The sequence below is a fragment of the Lepidochelys kempii genome, chromosome 9 (assembly GCF_965140285.1).
Source record: "Lepidochelys kempii isolate rLepKem1 chromosome 9, rLepKem1.hap1, whole genome shotgun sequence".
In the NCBI taxonomy this organism is placed as follows: Eukaryota; Metazoa; Chordata; order Testudines; family Cheloniidae; genus Lepidochelys; species Lepidochelys kempii.
Genome location: NC_136388.1, coordinates 21,639,785 through 21,659,751, shown reverse-complemented (window position 1 = coordinate 21,659,751; position 19,967 = coordinate 21,639,785). Strand labels below are relative to the sequence as shown.

The following is a 19,967-nucleotide window of genomic DNA, read 5'->3' as shown; positions in this document are numbered from 1 at the left end:
CAGTAAGTAGCCTGTGGGACTCAGGTTTGTAGACTCAGTGTTTCCAAGCCTACGCTTGAGCATCCACACTGCATTGTAAACCCATGCCTTCCAACTGTGTTGATGTGTCTATACTGCACTACATTGACCTGAGTCAAGCTGTTTCTGGAGGCATATCTGCCAGGGTTCCAAGCACCCTTGTAAGATACAGCCACTCTAGGGCATGATTCTTAGTGGATTTTGGAAAAATTTGTCTGTCCACCTGTTACACCCAACCAAGCCCTTTTTGAACCTGCACAGTCCTACCAGCCAGAGTTGTTAACATAGATCCAAGCTTGGTGGAAGAACTTCTCCAGCTCACTCTCAGTGCCTATTTCAGAAATGAGAGTGTCTGTGACACTGGGGGACACTTCGGTGGCAGTATTTGACCTGCTGAAGGCACCTCTTCCCCCTCCCCCCCCCGTTCTGATGCTGCTCATGCCTGTTGCCATAGCTGCAGATTCCCTTTATGTAAACCACTTCTGGAGCAGGGCTACAAACACAGACTGGTGAGATCACATTGTCATGAGGATGTAGATGACTAGCAATGGCTCTATAACCTTTTTGCATAAAGACGCAGATGTGTCTGGAGGTTTGCCCAGACCCTTCAATACCAGGACACAATGAAGAAGGCCATATTCAGCCACAAGTGGATTGCTGTAGCTATCTGGAAGTTAGCTACCCTAATCTGATATAGGTCTGTTGCTAACCAGTTTAGAGTTGGCAAGTCAACTGTCAGGGTTGTTGTGGGAGGTTTGTGAGGCAATTTGTGGTGTACCCAGAAGGGGTTGGCATTGCAAATATTCCTGAAATAAGTGCTGGCTTTGAGAGAAAAGGCTTTCTAAACTGGTCAGGGGCCACTGATGGGGCTCATGCGTCCAATAGTTCATTCTCTGCAAGGAGCACTAGACACAGATGGCAAGGGGTACATCATTATACAGCCCCATCTATAGAGGCAGATTTATAGACATGAACATGGGTTGCAGTAGCAGGGTGCATGATGCCAGGGTTTTACAGAGATCAGGACTTTACCTTCATTGACAAAAAGGGACGTTATTCTCACTGAATGATGTTATAAATGGAGTCACCATCCTCACCCTGTATTTCCATGGCTAGGGCTATAGATTTATCAGGGAGGAGGGGAACAAAGGTCATGGATGTCATGATTTTTCTGTTTATTACTTTTTTTTCCTGTGTGAGATTTTCCCAAAGGCTGGGTCACTAGCCCAGTGTGGAGGGGAGACCTGAAGGGGGGGTTGGTTGTATCACCTCCAAGGTTTGCCCTCCCCATCTCCCTTGTGACAGGAGGTTGGGAAGGTCAAACCTGAGCAGAGCTAGGTCACAACACTGAGTGGGGGGCTGGGCCCAGCCCTAAGGAACAAGCGTTATAGGAGCCACCACTGCCTGGGTTGAGTGTGGGGCAGGCTTGTTCTCCAGTCTCCACCCCAGAACCTTCCCTCCTCTTGAGATGTGGTTAGGGGTATAGTGCTGGGGCAGAGGGTGGTTGGTGCCCCCACACTGGGCAAGTAGGGCATTTTTTTTTTAAAATAAAAAATCAGGGAGAAGTCACAGTAAACAGTAATTGTAACTCTTACTAAATTTAGTGACTGATCCATGATTTTTTATTAAAAAAAAAATGCTGTGACAAATTACAGCTCAAGTCATGACTTCTGAACCTGACTACAATGGGCTTGGAAAAAGGAAGTTCAACTACCCATTCAGTAGCTGTAGGATGGTGGTTGAATGTGCATTTGGCAGACTGAAATCCCATTGGCTGGGCTTTCAGAACCATTATCAATGCTACCTGTGTTGTTGTAGGCTGTGGCATTCTGGACCTCTGGGAGGACAAAGGAGAAACTGTCAACCAAGAATAGATTCAAGCAACTCCTGGATTTCTGAACTGGCACGCACAGCCAGAAAGTGCATCTGTCATAACTAGGGCTGCATGCCCATGTACAGCAGGAATGATGGATGTTTTGTGCACCTACATAACAGGTTTACTTGATCTCATGCAGCAGGAGGGAAGTGGTATTTGTAATTGAGCTGTCCAACAGGACAGGGGCTTGAAATATAAACTGGATTATAGGATTAAATATGGGAATTCTTGTTCACATGGCCATGTCAGGGATTCTTAATTTTTCCTTCAATCCCAGGAAAGCTATCAAAGTTGAGGGTCTTCACAACAAACTATTAACCTAATCTTAAGAGAAGCTTTGCTTTGGTTGGACCTCAGTCCTGCCCATCTTCTGTGTTTCAATCTTGTACATCACAAAAATACATGTAGGAAGGAATGGTCCACACCTAAGTCCAATTCCTAGGCTGTGTATGATACAGTTAGAGACTATATCCTCTATTGAATTGACACTAGACTAGACATTAGGTCTTCTTTTAACTTTCTACCCCTTTAAATTTTACAGTGAAGCAAGGAGAGTTTCTTCCTTACTTCACATTCTAGTTACCTTGCATCTTTTTAGAAGAGTTAAAAAGATGGTGGCAAGACTGGTTTTACTGCCTTGTATAGGTTTATCCTTTCTATCCCATTATAGATTTGGGAAACCTGAAAGCTCTCATGCAATTCCACCAACCCCTCTGCAGTAAAAACAAAAAAAATTGAAGGATGTCAATATTTCATATTCTGTTATACCAGAACAATTGCACATTTTGACCATGCCCTCTTTGGTGTTAAAACTTATAACAATTAAGTGAGTAACAGTTGACCATGACATTTTGTTAATATACTGAGTTATTTGCTAATAACAAGTGTTCAGAGTTCTAAGTTTCAAATGTAAGATTCACAACTGGAGATATTTATTCATGTTAAATTAACATATGGATACTGGCATTTAGGATAGTGCAGTATATCCTACAATGAGTGAGAATGGCCAAGCTTTGTGATTCAGAGGGCTGTACTGGCAACTGACTTACATATTTTACATAAAATCCTTATGCACACAGTAGAGGAACAAACAGTTTACTCATATTTACCAGAAATTTTGCTGAATAAATTCATATTACATCTTCCATTCAAAGATCTTAAAGCACTTTCCAAGCAAATCAACAACTCTCCTGCTAAGAAGATAAAGGTCTCTTTTACAGGAGAGGAAGCTACAGAAAGTCTGGCAGAATCAGGAACAGAACCCATCGCTCTTGACTCCTCATCTTGCATCTTAACCTCAAGACAATCATGTGGATACACCTGCAGTTTCAGCTTGCACTCACATTGCAGAAGTCATAGGGAGAAGGCAGCAGGAGAACATCTGAAAAACTTGCAGGCCTTATATTGTGACACCTTCATCAGGAGTTTGATTTTACTAAATCTGATCCTCATCAGCAGTTTGTATAGCACACACACTTATTTATGGGTAAGAGGTTTACGTGCACAGCCTTTTATATTCACAAGACTACATGAATGTCTACAATTAGTTCAACAGTTCATTACATTTATTTCTGGGCAGGATAGTTTCTCCTCAAGAGAGTACAATGATTGCATTTATTAATGCATATGCTTATTGTGTCATCATATCAGAACCCTCCCCACCAGTGGCATCCTGGGAGATATGGAGTTCCTCTAGCATCTCAGCCAGACTGATTCGTGGAGCACCTTCATCATCTGTGTCACTTTCCACTGGAATTTTTGAATCTAAAAAACCAAAAGAAAAACCAAATAAGGGAATAATAGCTCCAAGAAATTTCATAGCTTAAAGCAATGAATACACCCTGTCACTTTCATACAGGCTGCTGCATTATAGACCAATCCTTCCTACAACTGTTCTTTCCCCCCAAATTAGACTTCCACACCAATCCTACCTTTGTTGCAAATACAAAACATGAACACACAGTAATCAAAGGCTGTAAAATACCTGTTGACATTATGACCTCAAGCAATATGCATTTTTCTAAGTGTATGTCACTTTACCCTGAGCATTCAAATCCTTCTGAATTACCAGAAGCTAAATAAAATCTGAAGTCACAAGTGTTTTGACTTACCTTTATAAATATTGACATTCCTTCTAATTGTCTCATCTTCTTCAAGATCTTCAAGGAAGTCCTGGTACTGCCTAAAAAAAGCAACAAACTCAACTGAATACATTAACTCTTCTCTTTTCCTTTAGAATTATGCAAACTCTGGAGTCTGGCAGGCTAGCAGCCCAGTGGAATCATGCCAGATAACTATTTAGGCCAATCCTAGAGGTGAAACTCTACTGCAGGTAAAACCCCAATGGGGATGGGTGGAGAGACTTACTCAGAAAACTTCTGGAGTTGACAAGTGCTCTTGTTTTTATTATACACAGAATACATTTTGTAGAAGCTGCAGCTGTGTGCTTCAAGCACAGATTAAAAATTAAAAAACTTGAAGAGCGGCTTATATTTCTCTGGGTGCTGTGGGGACCACTGAACAAATGGCAGAACCCTAGCTCCATCCCCCAAATCCCAAGTTGCCTGGATGTATTCGAAAACAAGACAGACAACTTTAGAGTTGGGGGAGAAGGATAGGCATGACTCACTGACCACTGCCCTTCTACTTGCATGGGTTTAAGGCACTTATTTTATGTCTTGAGCATGCAGTCAGCACTTAAATAACTGCTCTACATCTCACTTCTTTGCTCCTCTCAAGGGCCATCAAGTGTAGGGAAGCATTGCACACCAAGAAATGATTACAGGATTTGGTCCCTCAGACATATGCTCTTTTAACATATCCATATTTGTAATTCAGTCTTCGGGTAGTTTATAGTATGCCACTAATATTCTGTAGCTTTTACATTCCAATTTAACTCTGATCTTTTGCTTCCATTTTCCAGTCAGCTAGACATTAGAGTTAGTCAGCTGTTGCATACAATTTGTTACTGAACATACCAATGACAAACATTTCCTCTCCCTTGCAGATGTCTCTTTAGACAGCTTAATGTCTAATTGGTTGCCCACAGACATGTGGTCTGTGACCCTACTCACTAATGATGATTCCAGTTTTAAATCTTCGTAGTCCATGCTTATACTGTGTATCTTGAATTTTGCCCACAATCTTACAGCCATTACTAAAGAAAGTTTTACTATATTGTCTCAAATATCAATCTCCCCTGCAATTTCACAAAGCAGTCAAAAGTGGGATGAGGTTTCACTCTAAGCACTCGGGGCTAAATTGTGTCTTTAAGGCACTTCCTGCAGTAGGGAGCAGTGAAGAGGTATACCTCTCCCTGGAATGCAGGGAGACCAGACCTGCTAAGCCATCTTCTGATAATGGTGAGCATGCACTCCCCCTTATGGAGTGCCAGTTGTACCTGCCTGTGTGGAAGAAGAGGAGGAGTGGTGTCTCCACTTATTCTGGATACTCTTTAGACCTGAGCATGAACTAAATCTAGTACCATTATCAGGAGAGATTGAGAAATGCTGCCCATTACTGGACCCTGCACAGATGGTTCAAGGGGAAGAGTTACTGAGCAGAAACCAAACCTTTCGTCATCTGTATCCATGCCTTCTCTGTCCCTTTCCAGCTCTTTCAGTTTCCAGTTCCTGCGACGCTGGCGTTTAGTACGGTCATAACTCTTCTTTATTAAAACCTACACAGAAGATATCATTTTAGACCAATTTTCAGAAAAACACTAACATTCTTTAATCTATGAACCAAGGAATTGTACTGCATTGTGGATTCTGTAATATAATAATTGGTCACAAGAGGGCAGCAATGGAAAGCTGTATAGGATAAATGAGTCAGGCACCTCATTGAGCCTGAATAGTGAAGTTCTCACACGATTTACATAGAGCTTGTCATACAAAGGGCTCCCCAAGTCCTTTCCAAGCTATATATGTGTATGGAAGGAACAGTACACAGTGCTGGCGCAGCATAGATAGGACACAATAGTTTAGGGAAAGAAATGGATACTACAGATCCAGAAGAGCAGATGGGATAACTGATCATCTAATTTGACCTTCTGCATAACACAGGCTACAGGACTTCCTTGAATTAATTCCTGTGTGAGCTAAGGCATGTCTTTAAGAAAGCCAATCAAAACAGGGAAAATTTAAACAGCCAGAATATAATTTCCAAAACTGGAATTTGACCAGGATGTTGGTGCTAATACCTCATTTCCCCAGATTTTTAAGCTAGGACTACAACATACATTTTATAGACCACAACGTTCTCATCTTCAATTATGCACAAGAAGGAGACTCTAGGACCTTACCACATCAGGAACATTGTGGGGGTTCATCTTATTTGCAAATTCGTCATTGAGGTTACAATTGGCCAAGTCATATCTAAAAGGAAGATATTTACAACACACTTAATTGCTTGAATACTTAACCTTTCATGTTTTATACTTCCAAGAAGAAACGAACATGGTATAATTACAATTTTATAGTTCACACAAAAAGAGATACACAACAGGGAAGAAAATCCATGCTACTAAGTATCCTTGATAAACAAGTTAAACTCTTTACATTATAAGGTATCTAACACACACTAACAGCGATCAAGTACATTACATGCTATCAAGCTGCAGAGCATACCCTTCAACCTGTTCCGTTGTCTCCATCCCCTCTTTTCTTCTGACACATTCCAGCATACTTGGTCTTTGAACATGTCCCTACCGTGGCATCTTAAAAACCCTCCCAAGCCTCTCCATGTCTAAGCAGTATGTTTGTCATATGTGCACTCTATACACTCATTGCTTTGATTCTGACTGCTAGCTGACTGACCCCATTCCACTCTGGCTTTTGTCCCTCTATGCCATTGAGACTTCTCTCATTAAGGTCACCAGTGACCTCTTCCTGGCCATGACCAAGGGCCTCTTCTCCACCCTCATTTTCCTGCAACTTCTAATTTTGAAAATTAGAACAGTTCACAATTCTGTTGTGAAAGCATGAGCCGAATCCAGATCAGCTTCCCACAGTTGTGATAGCACTTCAGTGCTAACCATAGCAAAAAGTGGAAAAACTAATTAGATACAATTCTGAACACGCACAGGCAGTAGTACTGAGTCAAAAAGTGCCATTTTTACAAGTTTTGGTTTAGACCAGGGGTTCTCAAGATTGATTGCATTGTGATCCCCCTTCTGACAACAAAAATTACTACACTATCCCAGGAGAGGGAACTGAAGCCTGAGCCCTGCCACCCTAGGTGGGCTGGGGGGGAAGCCGAAGCCCAAGTCTTCAGCCCCTGGCAGGGGGCCTGTAACCTGTGCTCCACTGCCCAGGGCTGAAGCTGAAGTCAGAGCAGTGCCACTCAGGGTTCGGGCTTTGGCCCTGGGCCCCAGCAAGTCTAATGCCAGCCCTGGTGACCCCATTAAAACGGGATTGCAACCCACACTGGGGTCCTGATCCACAGTTTGAGAACTGCTGGTTTAAACAGACACTTTAAAAAACAGAAGCCACCTCTTCTCCTACCAACCCAAAATCCTTTTCCAAAATGACAGAATTACAAGATCTTTCCTGTCCCCCATGTCCTGTAACTTTGGGGTCAGTGTTACAGGAAGTTGAGATTTTATTAATCTGCAAAATCTGTCTCAGTCAATCAAATATTGATTGAAAATAGCATATATCATACAAACCCCAAGACTAGGTCTCCAGGATTTAGAAGGTGCCCCAAGTGAGTGCGGCAGAAATACTGATTATCTGTATTCATCTCTGAGGTTTTCTGTACCCAGGCTTCAGCAAGAGTGTGCTTGAAAAATGGAAACAAACATTTTTGTAATGAGATGGAGAGTTTCATTTTCTGCTGCATAATTAAAAACACTTCTATTGCTGTACTATGTACCATTTAATATTGCATCAGTAATACTGGCTTTCTGTATCCAGCTTATATTTCCATTTTCTTATTGTTAATGATTGTCTTTACTGAAGACAAACAAATGGAAACAATGGGAAATTTGCACAGATTCCATTTAGATTTCCTCCTATAAATATGATCACAAAGATTGTTTTTATTTCATTATGTACCATATAGAGTTGTTGGATCAATATTATTTGGTAAGGAAATATAAAAAACGTAGAGCAGCAAACCAAAGGCTAGGCATTGTTACATAGAAGTCTCTGTGTAGGACAAAAAAGTGCCAAGCCACAGTCTTGTGTGGAGGAAGGAAGGAAGGACGGACAACAAGGAGGAACAACTGCTACAAGATCTGTAATAAAACACTATTAAGAGAGGTGAATTGACTTCTGAACACCAGTCTCTAGTACTAATTTGACCTAAGCATTCAGGTGGAATATTTGTCAAGATATTTATCAAATATGGTTCATTTAGTTATAATGAATCTTAGCTGGTATCCACAATCCTCTTAAGTGTTGGGCTGCATAAAATGCTTCATTATGAAATTGTGACCTAAAATATTAACCTAAGAGTAAGCAGCTTATAACAATCAAATTTTAACTTAATGTTGAAGCAAAATAATTTCTGAAAAGGGAATTCATATGATGTGTATGCAATTCCCAGTGAATGAGAACAATGTACTGCACCTTTCTTAGGGGAAAGCTTCACCAGCTAACAATATTCAGAACATTTTGGGCTATATTTGGAAAAACGTGCAGTATGCTTTGTAACATCAAGTGAGCCAAAACAGAATCCCAGACAAGGAACCCGGTTTCCAAAGTGTTAAATAAGGCAAATAAACTCTTACTTTGTTTGATCTCATCCCTGCACCTGCACCTTGTTTTCTCTCTTGGACCCTGGTGATATCTATTACAATGAACTCCTCCAACTGCTTTGGATGGAACAAGCTATTGAAAGGGTGACGCCAGTAAGTGTTTCCATCAATGTCAGCAACTGAAAGGGCAAATACAGACCTTTGTGGGCACAGGAAAATTGCTTTCGGACTCAATATGCATTATTAAGCCAAAAATCAAGGCAACTTTCAAATGATCAGTGATATTACACTTCAACAGAGTAGAAGCATTGAGGCCAGGTGTACACTATAAACTATTGCTGATGTAGCATTGTCTAAATCAGGGTGTGATCTGACTGACAAGAGTCCCTAGTGTAGATGCAGTTATACAGTACCAGCAAAACTGTACTTTTGCCAGTATAGCTTATTTTGTTAGGAGGGGAAGGGAAGACTGGAATAAGCTACACCCACTCTAGGAGTGCTTCGCTGGTAAAATATACTGGTACTGCTATTCCCATGAAGCACTCCTAGTGCAGACCTGCCCTGAGTCACATGTCAGTTTGCATTCTGTATCTCCATCTTAATTCTAAAGGAATATGCCTGTGATAGACCAAGGCCTGGTCTACATTTAAAAAGTCGCTTCTAACCAACACACCTGGGCTGGCAAAACCCCTAACGTAGACAGTTTAATTCTGGTATAAACGACACCGGCAATACAAGAACCCAACTATCAGAGCTGGCTGGTAGAGCTGTAACAATAAACCCTTTCTCAAGCAGACACGGCTAACATGGCACAGCAAAGTGACAAAAGGAAAATATCATCCAGATAGCCTCTGCAATTCTTTCATTTGTGGTACATTTTGTACGCAATAGTAGAGAATTCAGGGGCAAAGATTAATTTTAGTTTGCCATTAATTTGTTCGGCAGTGAGCAAACGGATTTAATCTTTCATAATTAAGGTCTGAAACACAAGATGTGCATCAGGAAAACATTCAGTAAGAACAATGCCAACAGAAGAATGCTGTTCTCACATTAGCCATGCCATCAGGGGCTCGTTCACCTGCACATCTACCAATGTGATATATGCCAGCAAGTGCCAGCAATGCTCCTCTGTCATATACATTGGCCAAACCGGACAGTCTCTATGCAAAAGAATAAATGGACACAAATCTGACATCAGGAATCATAACATTTAAAAACCGGTAGGAAGAGAACACTTCAACCTCTCTGGCCACTCAGTAAATGACTTAAGGGTGGCAATTTTACAAGAGAAAAGCTTCAAAAACAGACTCCAACGAGAAACTGCTGAGCTTGACTTAATATGCAAGCTAGATACCATTAACTTGGGTTTGAATAGAGACTCGGAGTAGTTGGGTCATTACACATATTGAATCTATTTCCCTGTGTTAAGTATCCTCACACCTTCTTGTGAACTGTCTAAATGGGCCATCTTGATCATCACTACAAAAGTTTCTCTCCTGCTGATAATAGCTCATCTTAATTAGCCTCGTACAGTTTGTATGGGAACTTCGTGTGTCTCTCTTCTTACTATATGTTCCATTCTATGCATCCGATGAAGTGGGCCGTAGCCCACGAAAGCTTATGCTCTAATAAATTTGTTAGTCTCTAAGGTGCCACAAGTACTCCTGTTCTTTTTGCAGATACAGACTAACACAGCTGCTACTCTGAAACAGAAGAAGAATTACTAGACAACAGGATTAACGCTCAAGGGGAAAAAACGAACAACAGCTCCCCTCCCCCAACTTACTCTGCAGAGTGTTGGGATCAATGAGGTGGACAGCACTTGTTACTCTGATGCACACACAAATCTGGCTCATATTCCCAAGGCTCTGTGCCAGTTTTGGAGACAGACATACAACATTGTCCTGTGCAGCAAGAGACAAAATTTCACACATTTGTTTTCTTGTTTTTAGTTATATTCAGATTTTTAGCGAAGTACTAAAACTTTTTTAAACAAGTCCTTAAATTGAGTTTGAGAACAACCACTATTACCATTCAACAAATGCTATGAACAAACAACTGGGGGTGGGGAGTAGATGAGGGGAAATCTAATTCTACAATACTGCGTGGCTGAGAAGTGAGTTTCTAACCTTCTCATGGCAAATCTTTGACAATTGGTAAGAAAGTAGCTTTTTAGTTACAGCACAAAGCCATTTCCCCCTCAACCTTCAGTTGAACAAAGGAGGAAGACACTGTCCACCTGCATGGTTCTCCTACTTAGCAGAAAGTTTTGGATATTTCTGTAAACTTGAGGAAAGTTAAGGTTGTACCATATTAAGGTTTCTTCAGGGATCACTCTTTACTTTTTCGGGGATTAACATTAATTGTTTTCTCAGGGTATAAAGTACTGATAAGAAGGCAGTAGTGTGGGTCTCTGTCTCGTAAATTAGCAAAAATGCTCAAAGGTGGAAAAGATGTTTTACACTAACTATAGTACATATTCAGCAGGGCTCAATTTGTGAGCAGCAGTACTTTTCTTAACTACCCAAATGACTAGGCTATAAATACTGGATAAATTTTTAGGCATTGTCTAAAATACAGACCTCAATTATCTACAGATAACCACCCTCATTAATATAAATATTGTAGTAATACCCAAAGGGGCTAATCAAAATCTCATTAAAGCCCCACTGTGCTAGACTCACTATAAACACACACCAAGACTATCCCTGCTCGGAAGAGCTTTTCACACTTGGTGCAGTTATTTTTTTTAAACTTGCCCAGAAGTTTATGTTTTGCCTATATTTTGCTTCTCCGGCTATTGGACTGAGACAAACCCACATGACACCCTGACAACCACTACCACTGCTAATGGTCATCTTCATGTGGGTCCAGCAAACTTTCAACATGTAAATCAAAGAAGAGGTGCAAATTAATATATAATGCATGGAAACACAAGTGTATGTTTTCAGTGCATTGGAATACGTATTTACCTTAATATTTAAAAGGTGTTATTACATAAGTGCTACTATACCAGAATCCTCTCTAAAGCCAGCAAAAAAGCATTTTTACGTGTTAAGCAATACAGAACAGAGGTGCAGTTTGAAGGTTATAGGTAAATCTACTTTTCAGTGAAATGAGCCAAAAACCCAGTTTGCAAGATCTTTGAAAGCGAACAGGGAAATTCTCAAGCCATTATCTCTCTCAAAACACTTCACACGATTGTACACCAAACTTTTCAGTCAAATTCTACCATGGGATGAAATTTAGCATGCAAATTTTGAGGTGGATTGGTTTTGCTTTTGACGTAATTATACAGGTATGTTGCACATTGGGCTTGTAAGTGCTGGTTTCAGCCAGAAGTTTGGAGAAACAAGCACTCTACCCCCTTTCTGAGCATGCTTTTTAAAATACTTTCCAAACTAATGGACTGCTTGATGACAGCTTTTTTCACTAAGAACACATTTACCTTAAAAGATCTTGTTTTAAAAAAAAAAAAAAATCCTGACTCATGATCAAAAATGTAAATTACAGCCACTGTAAATTGATAATATATTTTATTCCTTTAAAAAAAATAAAAAAGAAAGCTACCTTACATACTGGAACAATCTCCACAGAGAAAGTGCTTTTGTAATTGTAGGCATTGCTATGAATATCATGCGAAATCAAACGCTGGGATGATTTTGATCTAAAAAAGCATAAATAAAACTTTAAAGGAGCAAAATGAGGCATAAGAAATATACAGAAGGTAATTCATTCTCTCAGCACAAAATATCGTAGTAGAAATACTTGCAAATATATGGCTTCATATCACAAGAAAACTAGGAATAACATGGAAAACAGGACAATGGACAAAAGGGTTAGTTCCATGATGTCTCAGCTGATGGAGAAAATTGGAGACTTCGGGGCTGGTAGCTTCACTTTGTTGTAATTACAAAAGACTCATTGCATCCAAGAACTGCTGATTCTGCACTTTACATACAATTTTCAAAATAAAGGATCAGCAAAGTAATTTTCCAACAGCTCTTGAATATCTGAGTTAGAATGTGATAAACTATGGCAAAATACCTGGAAGGAACTGTACACTGAAGAAAGTCTACCATCTTCTGGGCATGTTGCTTTGAACCATAATAGAAATCCAGGCCATCTTAAAGAAAATACAGCTACATGAAGATACTATATTGTACTTTAAATGGGTATTTTTCACCATAAAAAGGCTATATCTAAGTCATACCTCTCAGCAACCAATGTGCACAAAAATGGAATACTAGTACTTATTTTTCAGACCCAGAGACTTCCAATTTCGATTACTTCAGTCATTTTACATAAAGATTATTGGCAAGCCACTTCACTTACCATGAATCTCTTTGATCCGAAGAGTATTTTGATGAAGCCTGTGTTTTAAAATCAATTGTTCCAAATAGTAGAAAGTTTTTTTGTGCAGAGTCTAAAGTTAAAAAGTCAAATCTAGATTAGATTATGAAAATGTAACAACCTTCAAGTTATCTGCAAATGCATCAACAGGGTAACCATGAACATGGAACGATCAACTGAAGCAGAAATAAAATAAATAGTTCTTATATAGTGCTTTTTATCAGTAGCTCTCCAAGCACTTTACAAAGGAGGTCAGTATCATTATCCCAAAATTACAAATGGGGAAACTGAATAAGCTTAGACACTGAATGAAGTCTTTATTACAAGAGAACTACTGAAAATTTACCATACATGTACATAAATGCGCAAGCAACTGCTCCATTTATGCCTTTCTGTGTTGCTTTTAAACCTCTATTTCTTATTTACTCTTATTTCTTGTTTCTGTAATATTGATTTTCTCAATACATTGGATCCTAAACAATTATAAATAACCCATCCTTCTGATTCTAATGGGATTAATTTAACTGATATTATAAAACCGAAATGATTTAAAAAAAACAAATTCAACTAGCCCCATGAGCTACATGGCACTAAAATTGTAATATGCACCCATTCACTTCCTTTTCTCAAGCGGTGTACTTGAATACTAGTTAAAGAAATGCAAATATGGACATTTTAAAAAAACAAGCTATTCAAAGGTTCAGTTTATATATCTGATCACCTTATCAAACACTGCACAGCTTAAAGATTATTGCCTAGGAAGTGTGTTTTCCATCACTTTAGAAGCAAAACAGTTTCAGGAGGATGCAAACTGCCAGCAGGCAGTCTGCTAAGAACAAGATTATTTAGACTAGTCAAGTCTTAGGCAGACCTGAAAGGAATCACAGAAGGACTGTACAAAACTAAGGCTATGTCTATCACACTGCAGCTGGAAGCGTGCCTGCCAGTTAGGGTAGATATAGATGCTAATATGTGGACATTGTGGCACTGGCTAGTTGGCGGAGTACAAGCCCACTCTCCTCCCCAGGTCCATACTTGTGTGGCTGGACTGGACTGGACTGATGAAATATCTATCTACGCAGCTCTTAATTAGCATGCTAGCTTGAGTGGATTTAGCATGTCTGTATACCTGGTTGGAAGGCCCAGTTCCAGCTGCAGTGTAGACATACCCATCAGTGTCTGAGCAATAGAATGACTGAAGTTGGCTGTTGGTCAAAGCAAAATATTGGGGTAAAATAAAACACTTCCCGCTGCTTTTTCCTAGCAAAAAGTGAAATAGTCACAACTGCAGTTAGAAAGTCTCAGAAATTTTTTGAGTATATTAAGTGTCCTAAACATTAATTTCAAGTGGGAAAAATCGAAAAACACATTCTTAAAAAACGATATCAGGTCTTATTTTAATAAAGCACATTTTATAGTCTTACATTACAAGGTTTTAGAATTTTTACATAAGGCAAAGGTGCATCCTCTAGAGAATCTCTGCATATTGGTAGGACTTAGCAAGACAGCATCAGTTATATTTTCATGTTTAGAAGGTTACCTTTGCAACCAAAATGGCTAGAAATCATATTTAATTAAAAGCTAGTGGCTCTCCAGATGAGCAGTGAAGTTTAAGAAAAGCAAAAATTGAAGAATTCATGACAACCTGTGACAGCATTACAAATAACCTACCTTAACAATGACATATGAAATGCCCCACAGACAAGTGTAAAATAAAACATATCAGAAAGTGCAACTTAGATGCTCAGACACTCACTTTATCTGAATTAGTTTTAGACTTATGGAAAAAAGATGTAGGTGTTAGCTCACTGTATGGCTGGGGCCAAAAAAGGAAACAAGAGGTCAGCTAATGTTAGGAGGAGGCTGGAGAAAAAGGAAAATATTTCACCACCACTATAGGTGGGGCTGGTAGCTTCACTTATTAAGATTGCCCAGAACTTCCCATTATAAGACCCTGTTTTTAGCTACTTATAATAATTTCACTGATCTTTACTATTTGGGCTGAAACTTCCATGCCAAGAGCCTGCCTCTGGCTGGTATATTTTTATTTTTTAATGTCAGCCAAAAGGGTTCAGTCATTTTCGAAAACAAGGCAATGGAAAAAAAATAGTTTTGCAATGTTAAAGAAATTCTGGTGACCTTTTCTTTGAAAAGCTCTGGTGGCCCCATACTTTGGAGCATATGTACAAGGCTGGCAACCTTAATTCTGATATTTCCTAAATACCTTATTGACTTTGCAACTTTAAAAATGTTCCTTAAACATTTTTGTGTGCACAATATACTACATATGCATGAGATTGATGGTTCATGTTCACTTTAAGTTCTGATGCTCACCCTTTTAGGCCAGGAAACAGAACTTCTCATCCCTTCCCCCAAGGCCAGGTGAGCTGGAATCAGAGGAGCAGGGTTTTCTTCCTCCTTTCCTTATAGGTGGGTGAGGGTAAATAGCTATCATCATCTCTACATGCCTCTTCCATAATCCCCAGCCCTCCATCCAAGCATGTCAATATTGCATATTGCCTGACACATGAAGATGCATACCAGAGAGGCAGATCGGGAAGGGTGTTTACCTGTCTATATGAGATCCCTCTCCCAGCTACTGGCTTGTGGTTCACTGGGATGCATAGGCTTAAAAGTTTTGGATAAGAGGAGAGTAAAAGAGTTCCTAAAGAGATGACCAAAAGAGAATACAGAAAAAGCACAAAGAAGGCTAGTGAAGCATCTGCAGTTACTTTAATTGGGATACAGCGTGAAGGGCCATTAATGTTCATGCCTCAGAGAACAGACTGGCTGGGGCGAGGGAAAGATTTCCACCTTATGTTTGCAGACTGCATTCCTGTATTGGCCAGATGCATTTGAGAAGCTTATGCTTCAAAAGAAGGCATTCAGTATTGGTCACCTGACCGGTTACTGAACTAGACGGATACTGAAGAACATTACTATTGTTTTTACCTTTTGTCTGACCTGAACCACTGCTTTCCAGAAATCCTTAGCTTCAACTCTATGACAGTCATCACACATTTGAGGCTGAACTACATACTCCACCACAAACACTTGTTGAAGGATTGCTCCATTCATCACCTGCAGAATCAAATTTAAGAATGATTACAAATTTTCTTTCTTCTGGTTGAAGATGGCGCCATTTTATAGTTTACATCACTGATGCAAATATTCAACCAAAAATTAGTATATTATAGTTCAAAGTAACTGGTATAGTAAGATTACTTGACAGCCATTGTTATGCTATGCATGGAGGTTGGCAGTACTATTCATGAAATATAAATGTTATGCTTTTATGAAGGCCTCAATTTTCCAAATAATTACTCAGAAAAATGGAGAAAATCATATTTTAAAAAACAAGATAAAAAAGTTGCCTGCTTGTCTTCAGAAATTATTATAAACCTGTCTCTTTAGGCGGTTGAATCTTTCATTAACTTCTCTGCCTGCATAGGGTTACCTTTCCTCCCTGCAGCTGAGAAAGCAAAATGCCTTCCTCAGGTCACTGTCAATACTGCTCCATTTGTGGGCTTTAGGCACAGTGAAATCAGCATCTTCCTCCAAGACAAGCAAATAACCTCTGGAACATTCTTGGCCTCCACCAGCCAACAGAGAATTGCCTTTCTGTACGCTACTGTATTTGTCGCCTAAAATAGTGCTTAGAAAAAAAAAACCTGTAAGAGGTGCAATGGATCTCAATTACCTCTTTTTGTACTGTCAGCTTTATCTTAAGTCTCCTGGAATGTGGTTCAGTCCAACCAAAGCTTGCTTCGATCAGCCGCACCTGTCAGTAGAAACAGAGAAGATTATTCATTATCCTCTAGTTGATAACCTGTCAGACTCTCTAACATGCATGTTTAAAGCATGAAAAGTTAACCATTAAGAACACAAGCTTCAGGTAATGAGTTACAAAGTACACTATCAACAATTGAGGACTGGAAGACATTTAAGAAACATGTTTAGCAGTACAACAAACCCAATCAATATTATTCATGCTACACCTCCACATAATTAGATTGAAAAAATTTCTTCAACCTAAAACCACCAACATAGAACTACTACTACAGCCATTTGTGCTTTCGCTGCAAGTTGTCAAGTAACAAACTGCCAGTTACTTAAACAATGTAAAAAAGGCTTACTGAAATGGTTACTGTGCGCTACTGTAAATTTAACCGAAATAAATAAGATAGTGGTCTATTTCTGAGTCCAAACTGCAATGTGGTGGCACAAGACCAACCAATATCTGGTAACACTAACATGATTGTCAAATGCATAATATATGTTTCGTTTAATAGCGGAAATTCATTTTGATAACTGAATGCTTTCTTTAGGGATGTGTTTTGTTTGTATTAACCAGATCTAGCTCCAAACTCGGTGAAATCCTGGCCTTGCTGAAGTCAATGGGAGTTTTACTATTGATTTCAATGAGGTCAGGATTTCAGCCTCCACCTTTAACATAAATCAACTGATTCTGGGTAGTCAGTCACATTGACCACTACCCTGTAAGTTCTAAAGTCTATACAAGTTAATCAGATCTTATTTTATACAGCGCAAATGCAATTCAGTGACTAACCTTACTAAGCGAAGCTTTGATTTTTTTAAGACACAAAGTTAGAAGTTCTCTCGATTCTAAGGCACACTGAACCCAAGTTCCTGGAGGCTGAAGATATCTGAGATAAAGGAAAACTTTCAATGATTTAAATTATTCAGAGATCACTGTTTATTTAAAACATTATTAGGTTTAGAAAAAGAAAATGTTTACCATAAACCCCAAACTGGTGCTTCCCTAATAAAACATTAAGATCCACGTTCTTCAGAGGTACAGTACTTTAACTTTTCCCCAACTCTGACCCACCCACTTTTTCCTTCAGAAACTACTTAATCAGTCTACTTTTTTCCTACATGTGCCTCCAAATCCCAGAATTAATACTGCTTCAGCAAAAGAAAAGCCTTAAAATAATAATTAAAAACAAAAAAACAGATAAGGTCAAAACAGACATTTGCATTCTGTGAATATAAACTTGGTCATTTCCAACCATTGCTTATGATATTAATGAAAAATATCACAAATTTAACATTTTAGTGACATATTAGCCTAAAACCTACGGTGTAATCACACCATACCTCTCACACTGTTTGCAGAAGTGAACCGTGACTTGTTTGGGGATTCCTTCTGTGATATCCACCTGAGTTCGTAAACATGCCACGCACATGTTCGCAGGGTTTGGTGGGATTGGGATGCCACACTGGCAGCACAGGCTTGAGTAAATGAAGCAGAATTAACAAATGAAAAATAAACACCATACTTGGGGGCACTCAGAGGAACAAAGGCAGAGAAAAATGTTGTGATAGAAGGAAAAAGGCCTGCTGCCAGCCAAGACACACACCAATGCATCCTGTCACTGTGCACTTTGTCTGGAAGCTTGTATGGGTTTGGCCTGAAATGAAGACCCAGATCCCCCCAGGGTGTCAGTGACCAATGGCCAACCCAGCTCAAGCCACCGGTGGAAAGCGACGCCTGTACTGGCTGCGCTGGGGAAGGATTCCCGACTCGTGGTGCTTCTCCACGGACTCCCCTCGCAGGGAATTTCAGAGACGTCCGAGCTTCCATTTCCTGCCCTCCCCGCTATGGGTTCCGGGGACCCGGCCGGGGCCTCACAAGAGACCGGGCACTTCGCTCCAGTCCTACCCAACCCGACCCCATAACACCCTCGCGGGCCCCACCCCGTCCGGCGGGCAGCGCCAGGCCCGTGTCACTTACATGTTGCCCTGGCTGGGGGCCACCGGCGCCTTCATGTACTCCATGTCCGGCCACACGGCTCCTGGGAGGGCGGAGAGCCGGGTTAGCGCGGGCTCGGGGCACCCTGGTGGCAGGGCGGCGAGGTCCCCGCAGGGGTCCCCCTCCCGGGCCTGCACACGGGTCTCTCTCCGCGCACACAGGCGGAGGGCGCGAGGCTATGGTAGGCCCGCGGCCCCGGGCGGCGTGTGCGGGCCGACAAGGGCCGAGTGCCCGGGCAACCCACAAGCAGACACGTGTCGTGTCGTGTCGTGTCAGGCCGGGCCGGGCCGGGCCGGGCCAGTCCCGCTACGCCGCCGCCCACCCCTTCCCGCCGAGTCGGTGGCAGGGCCGGTCCCGCGCCCCTCTCCCAGCCGGCGGCGCGAGGGACCCTTTCCTCACCAGCACCCACTACCCCGTGGGCGCTCTGCACTCGGCCCTTCCCAGCTCAGCCTCGACTTCCGGGTTCCTTCCGGCAGAGCACCGGCCGGAGCCGAAGTCCCGCGAGAACAGGGCGTAGGCGGGGACGGTGGTTGTTTACCTCAAGCAAGGTTGAGCTGACCCGCCCTTGCGGTTTCTTAGCCAATCCGCGGCCGCGGAGTTAACGCTTAGGGGCCGCGTTCGGAGCTGCGACCCCGCGTCCCGCCCCGCCCCGGGGAGGCTGACAGCGAAACCCCCGTGCTCGTCTTTACTATGGTGTCCCTGAAGAGGTGGCTGGCATCCTCCATCCCTCTGAGTGTGCCCTGCTGATGGAAGTCCTCGCGCTCCCGGATCTTATGCAGATGAGCCACCTCCTCCTGCAGCTCTTTCCTGCTTCCCTGTGGGACTCCACCCTCTCACCTGTGCTGGTTCCCCCTGCCTGGCTTTTGTCAGTAGGGATGTTCAGGTCCTATTCCTAGCAAGTCAAGACCAGAGTCGGGACAGAAACCTCCAGGGTCAGAATGCCTGGCTTGTGGGGGGCTCCAGATGTGCAGGAGATGGTAGTGGTGGCAACATACCACTTTCCTCCTGGGGTAGGGTTCTTCCTTGTAGAGTATCTGAAAGTAAAGGAAACAAAAGCAACACCCAACTCTAACTTGCTGTCTCCCATAACTAGCTAGCTAGCTAGCTAGCTAGCTAGCTGGCTCCTTACTGCCATTGTCTTACCAGCCCCAGGCAGCCTGTATGCTTTTAAAGATTGGGCCCCACACACAGCTCTAGTGGGTGACTCAACCCACCCCCTCACTCATCCACTCTAATCACTACCC

General features: G+C 41.4%; 1 protein-coding gene across 1 annotated transcript; it reads right to left on the bottom strand.

Annotated features, from left to right (window-relative positions):
• Nucleotides 1–2,973: 2,973 nt before the first annotated feature.
• Nucleotides 2,974–19,229, bottom strand: NMD3 (NMD3 ribosome export adaptor). The gene is made up of 16 exons (XM_073359496.2): nt 19,123–19,229; nt 18,706–18,766; nt 18,069–18,203; nt 17,518–17,614; nt 16,648–16,728; nt 15,900–16,028; nt 12,930–13,020; nt 12,642–12,720; nt 12,165–12,261; nt 10,381–10,498; nt 8,628–8,773; nt 7,563–7,675; nt 6,198–6,270; nt 5,467–5,573; nt 4,006–4,076; nt 2,974–3,658 (listed from the first exon to the last, which is right to left on the bottom strand). Exons 2-16 carry the CDS (start codon nt 18,747–18,749, stop codon nt 3,525–3,527), a joined length of 1,515 nt encoding a protein of 504 aa, XP_073215597.2. The 5' UTR covers nt 18,750–18,766; nt 19,123–19,229; the 3' UTR covers nt 2,974–3,524.
• Nucleotides 19,230–19,967: the final 738 nt, after the last annotated feature.